The sequence below is a fragment of the Gymnoscopelus braueri genome, assembly GCF_963280865.1.
Source record: "Gymnoscopelus braueri genome assembly, chromosome: 13".
In the NCBI taxonomy this organism is placed as follows: Eukaryota; Metazoa; Chordata; class Actinopteri; order Myctophiformes; family Myctophidae; genus Gymnoscopelus; species Gymnoscopelus braueri.
In genome coordinates, this window is record NC_137615.1 from 40859580 (window position 1) to 40866985 (window position 7406).

A 7406-nucleotide genomic window follows, 5' to 3' on the forward strand; every position below is an offset into this window, starting at 1 on the left:
ATGAAAAAAGTTATCGAAAAAACACGGCCCCCTCATGTATTAGGAGGGCAGGGTGAGTCACCAGAACCAAGTACGGGTGTTTTTGATGAATCTAACGGGTTAAAAATGAAGTTTGAAGTTATAATGGGTTTGTATAGGAAGGGGGCGTGTCTGATAAAATGAATATCAAATATCTAAATAATGAATCAAGCAACTTAAAAACTGTCTGGGGGGCTCACTAAAGCCTGAGTAGACCATAAAATGAGCAAAAGTTTTTTTGAAAGTGAAATATCCCTTTAACTCGATCTAGGCAATCAATGTGTTAAAAGGAGTAGCTCACGCAAAAAATGACTTATTTTCCATCAATTGCACACCCCATGAAACCTTGAATTCATGGATTTTTTTTGCTAATGTATCCGGTAGGAGACACAAAGTAGACTCTTTGTGTCTCCTATCAGAAATACACCCGGTCATCAAATTATTGGCTTAGGTATGCGACCATTTTTTTTTAAAATCCATGCATTCAAGGCTTCATGGGGTGTGTAATTGATAGAAAATCTGTCATTCTTTGGGTGAACTTCTCCTTTAATACTTTTTTTTTTTTTACAATTGATATAGGCATCTTCCGTTTTGTCCTCTGCTTTGAAGAGTTATGATTTTCTTATGAAGCAGCAGTAATGCATGAAGACAAAGGATTTTATTTCATTACATTGCAGTATTATCCTGTGAATATGGTGGTACTGCTGTTGCTGAAGTCTTGCAGACACGCCGCACCAACATGTCATTGCTTGTAACCAGTTTGAGTGAGTGACAAATAAAACCATCTTTATTGATTCTTGATTGATTGGTACATTGGTGTCACATGTATGGCCCCCAGGCAAATCATGTACCGTACATAGTACAGTTCTCAAACTTTTACATTTTAGTGACTCCCAGTTTGGTATGCATTGGGCCATATGGAATGGAACCCCATAACTCAGAGACTGTACATATGGAACCAAATGGACCCGGAAGGGTCCATTTGGTTCCATCTGTACATTCTCTGCCCTGAGACTGATTGAAGTGAAATAAATATCACGATTATTTCAAACTTTTGCCTCAATAACGATTAATAATTATAAACAAAACAAAAAAGCAGGTCTACAAGCTCACAACACGACGTGTTGTGAGCTTGTAGATCGGCAAATTTGGTGACGAAATTTGGCGTGGAGAGACCTGAGTACTAACTCAGGTCCGCTTTACTAAGAATAGAGGGTTTAAGTGGTTAATTGAATAATGATTGCGAACGCATCCCCGTTCCTAGTCATCAGCAACATGCTGGTGAACACATGACTAGCAGCTGTGTAAGTCATCGGTGATTTCCGTTTGGATTCAAACTTAAAATAAATAAAAGATTGCAGCTTTGTAATCCAAGCGTCGCTCTTACGCACTCCCATCAACGTACAGTGCCACATACACACTCGCCTATACCACACATCAATAACATTCTGTACTGTCTTTGGTACATGCTACAGCAGGCCATCAGGCTATTTCGATCATCCTAGGTCAAACCTGTAGTAACACTTGTAGTACTACTATATAGAACAACTTTAGAGATACAAAGTTAAGTTATGTATACCGTAGCTATATTTCAATCATCAGAACAAAAGATCAAATTTGTTAAAGCAAGTATAGTACATACATGGTGGCTTGGAAATTAAGACAGGTAAATGTCACATTATAACTTACCAGCATCTCCCATTGCATAAGGCATTCTTGTTCAGCATTACAGCGCTAATATTTACATCGCATGGCTCGACAAGTTGAGAATGACAAACATTTTAAATAACACAAAAAGTGGTGGGTAAAAAAATAAGTTCAGTGTTGTTGCCAAGATAAACGGGTTCCCTTTAATCCGCTTTCTTGTTAACTGTAAGCTTGTCAGCGTGGAGTGCGAACGTCTCAGCCACCAGGAGGGGGAAGACTATAGAAGCATCTGCATAAACCTGGGCAGAGAGGGTAAGGAACAGTATGTTACAGGATGCCATTTCCGCTGTTTCTTTTTAACATTATGACATTTCTGCTTATCATGACATGCCCAAAATAGGGACGCAAGCTTGAAAGTGGTTAAGTGTGTCTGTAAGGTTTTTATAAATATTTAACCGATGAAAAGTATTAACAAGAGCTTGTTAATAGGTTCTTCTTCCATTTCCTGAAAAGTGACGGTTTTCGACATACTGTACAAAGTTTCTGCCCGACAGCGACGATATGTATGACTGACCCTTGCAACGAATGGAACAGAAGCTTAACACTGGCCATGACTAATGCTACTGCTACTGTTAGTAAACATACCTTAACAGGCTTAGCATCCATTCTGATCTTGCCCCAGGACACGGCCTCATCGGGTCTGGCCCCAGAGTCAGATCCATCAAATTCCTGACCTGTGTTCACAAACACTGAATAGTCGGCTCCATTTCTCTGGAAGGAGACAGAGACAGAGTGTGAGGAGTAGGGTTATTATAGTTAAATCAACTAAGACTAAAATTAAAAGAGAAAAAAGTTACCAGAAAATCTAATAAAACTTTTTTCTTTCTTTTTTTATGAAAACTGAACATTTAAATAAACAATGCAAACCTAACTAAAATGAAGTAGAATTGCATGTAAATCATCTTTGTTTTAGTTTGACCACCATCATATCTCGATATCTGATGTCATGCATTCTTTCATTCCGCCTTTATCAGCTGAAACTAAATGAAAAATCAACTAAAACTAGTCAATTCCTAAACTACTTGGGCAGTCATAAAACCAACTAAAACTAAACTGAAATCAAACTCTGGGGAGGACTCAGGAAAGGGAGCAAGGGAAGGAGATGGAGTGTGGAGTGTGTGTGTGTGTGTGTGTGTGTGTGTGTGTGTGTGTGTGTGTGTGTGTGTGTGTGTGTGTGTGTGTGTGTGTGTGTGTGTGTGTGTGTGTGTGTGTGTGTGTAATAACAGCAGCTGAGCAAGAGGAAAGTTAGAGGCGAGAAATTTGAGGATTTAATCAGTGTGGTCAGGTCCTTAGATAGACATGCAGCAGGTGGAACATATCAGAGCTTGTTACCATCAGATTGGCATTGGATATGTGGTGTTTGACCAGCCCTCCTCCCAGGATGATCATCCCCGTCCGTTTGGCAAACACCGCCGTGCTGTTCAATTTACGGATATCTGAAAAACAACAAAAGGATCAAACTGGTTAATCGTCAATCCAAAATTGGGTTGATTAAAAGGCCGTTTCCGTAGTTAGCTGATGTTAGCAAATGTTTCTCCACAACTTTAGCCAACATCACGGTATTCGTTGAGAGGCATCAACATTTTATAGCCGATCATATTAAATATCAGACGACGTCACAGCAAACCTTAGTTTTGAGTATAGATGCCATCAACACTTAAAGGGATATTTCACTTTCAAATAAAATAAACATTAAAAATAAATATTTTTAAAAAATGAAAAAAGTTATGGCAAAATCACGGCCCCCTCACACATTAGTAGGACACTCTAATGCGTGAGGGGGCCGTGATTTTTCCATTACTTTTTTCATTTATTTTTTAAATGTTTATTTTATTTGAAAGTGAAATATCCCTTTAACACATCTTATGAGTAGAAAACAGATATACTTAAAACCACCCTAGCATCGCTATTCTGGGCATGTCATAATAGGGGAACAACATGTTGCGCTGAGGCATGTTGTGAGCTTGTAGATCGGCTATTTTTACCAAGGAGATTTGGTGCAGAGCGAAGAAGCAAGTGGGCCAAGCACAGAGCCCTGGGTGACCCTGCTCAACAAAGTACTATATAGGGTTTAAGAGGTTAAAGTCTCATACCAGTGGTCTGGCATGTTTAGCCCATTGACTATGACTCACAGTATACTTGACATTACTACCGATCATTTTCCAAAGCATATCGTGGTTTGTTTAATTTTCAAGGAGGACACTGGATTCCATTCCTTTTAGTAAGATATGAACACCAACTGGCAGAGACTTGAATCCTGCCTGAGAAAGGTAACCCAACACAGGGAATATTATTGCGAGGTTATGTTTTTGTCCAAGTTATGTTATCATGATGTTTGAATGCATTTCAAAGCTTGGATTTATTTGAAAGGTCTAGTAAAAAAAAGAACTAGTAAAACATCCTTGACTTGTTAACCATGGAATGATGTTGACATGATCAACATGTTCGGTAATATCTTGTATTTAAAATATTGTGGTTTTTGGCTTTTCTGTCTTTATTAATAGATTTTTAAGTGAAGACTGACAGGAAAGACGTAGAGAGAGACGGGGAGAGACACGCAGCAAAGGTCATCGGGAACGGGAAAAAATAGGGTTACAAAATCGTGGGATAAAAAATTATAAAGAAAAGAAGAAAAAATAAAAATAATAATAGACTAATCAAACACATAATAGACTAATCAACTACTGTATGAGGGGTTAGCTCTAACCCATTAAAACCGGGAAAGCATCCGTGTCATTTTAGATTTTAGCTATATACAGGGTCCCCACACATTTTTAGCAATGAATTTCCAAAACTTTTCCAAAACTTTTCCAGAATATTTAGCCCAATTTCCAGGCCTATAAAACAATCATTCAGCGCAATAATGTGTCTCTTACTCCTATGTACAATGCCCAAAGATAGGCAGTGTAGCAAAAATAAAGCATAGAATATAAAATAGTACAATTTCATTCAACATTTCGTGCAAATTAGGGCATAGTGACCCTGCGAGCGAAAATAGGAGGGGTGGACGACGTCGTTGCGCGGTTCGTTGTCGCTCGCGGTAGGTCAGGACGGTCTCATTCAAAAACATGTATTTTAATGAGATTTCATCGCCCGCTCGCTTCGCGTCACGTCGCATCGCTGGCAGTGCGGATGGGGTGTTACAAAGCCTGTTTGGCCAAAAACTACTTATGTTACATATTTTATGTAATGTTATACATGTTTATGAAAATGTTTTGTATAAAAAAAAAATAGCCAAAAACAATGCATAGCCAAATATTTTTCCAGGACCCTTGATAAATTCCAGGACCTTTGATCAATTCCAAAACTTTTCCAGTACTGGATTTTTTAAATTTTTATTTAAAAATATTTCCAGGAATTTCATGACCGTGGGGACCCTGTATATATATATATAGCAACATAAGTTTTTCAGAAAACTCTTAGGATTTAGAACAGTGGTTTAGAACAGTGGTTCTCAAAAATAGCAGATATACAAGCTCACAGCGTGCCGCGCTGCGAGCTTGTACATCTTTGTACAGCTTCGAACATTTTGAGAGTGTAGAATTGTGTTGAAGTGTTGATTTATTTTTTACACAATCTTCTCTTCAGGGGGGGGGGGTCAAATACATATCATTTTAGGGGTGTTCTTGGCAAGAGAACTAAGGCGTATGTAGAATCGGCCTCAGGTCTTAATGGGCTAAACACTAACCAATCAGAGACAACTGGGGTTGGCAATGGTGAGGTGTCCTTTACCTTCTACTATATCCAGCACCAAGCCAGGGTTTCTGTATGAGTGGAAGTAGATCATGTCTCCCAGAGAGCCATCTGTCAGCGCAGGGCTGAACACTGGGATGTCATTCTGAAAGAGAGGACAGGTCACACAGGTTAACCCCACCCAAAACCACAGACAGCCTTCAGTGTACACAACAATATCAGTATATATGTTACAGGGAAATTGGCATTCCAGGGAAATTGAAAAAGGAGCGCTTGTTTTTATCACCCACCCAGGCAATTCTGTATAACCTAGAGGGCAATGAATGCAAGCCACACGCATGCACACACATGTGTGCGCACGCGTGTGCGTGTGTGCATGCGCACACATGCACACACGCACACATGTGTGTAGGGATGGAGCTCGAAAACCGGGTCCATTATATACCCGGCATGAATTTATCGAGACCCGGGTATCGATAAGCTTGGGCTTGTCGAGCCTGTTATCGAGTGCAGCGGCCCATGACGTCATGTCTAAACTATCAAAACAAGAGGCGATCAAGAAATAAATCTAATCACCCACGCTGCACAAACATGTCGGTCTAAAAGTGTATTGATAGCTGCAAGTTGTGCCAAACAGCGCTGCCTGGGGAAACAAGGAAGAGGAATTGTATTGGCTCACTACATCACTATTTTAAGGGGACTGTAAGCGTCCATTTGGTTCCATTTGTACACTCGGATGTTGCGTCGTTGTTGCGTTTACATGTGCGGTGCAGCGGTGAAACAATGAAGTTAACGAGTGAAACGCTCAAAAGTTTCACTCGTCCTCTTCTACCCAAGGTAGCAAGTCTCTGTTGACAATTTTAATAATCCAATTGATAATAATCCGTTTGGGATCTCCCTGTGAATGAATAACTAGTGTTGCTTGAGCGTGTCCGTCTTCTCAGTCTATCGTTACCGAAAATGGCAGATCTACAAGCTCACAACGTGGTGCGAACAGACGCAGTGTGAGCTTGGAGATCGGCTATGTTTGGTGCACGACACCGTCGTACGATGAAGTATAAATTGCGCTTTTAAAGTGACAGTACACACATTAACCGTTTCTTCAATATTATTTTCCAAAAGTAAAAAGGTCACTTGCCTTCTGTCTGTTAGAAAAGTACTGTATTTGAAGGCCCAAGTAAAATGTAGTGCGAGTGATATATTTGGTTAAAAGAAAGAAAAAGAATAGAAAAAATAAATATGCATTTTTTGTTTATAAAGAGTTGAAGAGACATGGAGCTTTTATAGTAATTATTACAGTACTATTCATAATATGAAGCCATTTAACACTTATTGCACATCATATGAATGGTTGTTTTAATGATAGGCAAAAATATTTTTAACTTTTGTCATCTTCATTTAATTTTAGATAGTGGTCAGCCACAAACTCACTGTCACAACTGGCCAATAAAAAAAAAGGTTCTGTTCAGAATTTTTCGTCTCACGTCTTTTTTCTTAATAATAGAAAAATATCGATAGTGGGCTCGATAAAAGCTCGGTTCGATAAGCAGGTTCGATAAGGTGCTCATTATCAATAAAAATTAACGAGCTCCATCCCTACATGTGTGTCGTCGTGGACACTGGATAGTAACCATAGACTGTAACCCATGAAAAGATCTATTCTCCCCCTATCGGTTCACAACTCGGACAACGCAGGCACTCGCGCCTGGAGGCGCGAGGGCGCGCCTCCTCGGCCTCAAGCTCTGCCGAGTCGGCGCACCCTCCGTCATGGACAATAACTAATATCACGTGTGCGTGTGAACACGTGTTTCAGCGTTCCCCTAGCGTAGCTTCCTGGTTGCTATGTGGGGGGGAACAACAAAAGCCAGGTCGGCCTCGCATCAAAGCCCCGCCTCGCGCCTCCTCCTCGCGCCGCCTTGTATCAAAGCCCCGCTTCGCGCCTCCTCTTCCTCCTCCTCACGCCGCCTCGTATCAAAGCCCGCTTCGCG

The 7406-nt window shown here is 40.3% G+C and overlaps 1 protein-coding gene across 1 annotated transcript in view; it reads right to left on the minus strand.

Annotated features, from left to right (window-relative positions):
• Window positions 1–783: 783 nt before the first annotated feature.
• LOC308099588 (deoxyhypusine synthase-like) overlaps window positions 784–7406 on the minus strand; it is a gene marked incomplete at its 5' end in the record, with an annotated part of 7932 nt that continues 1309 nt past the window's right edge. The window contains 4 exons of the mRNA XM_080448325.1: window positions 784–1964; window positions 2311–2436; window positions 3058–3161; window positions 5458–5563. Of these exons, the coding sequence (XP_080304451.1) occupies window positions 1869–1964; window positions 2311–2436; window positions 3058–3161; window positions 5458–5563 (432 nt within the window). The 3' untranslated portion in view covers window positions 784–1868. The remainder of the gene's footprint in view (window positions 1965–2310; window positions 2437–3057; window positions 3162–5457; window positions 5564–7406) is intronic.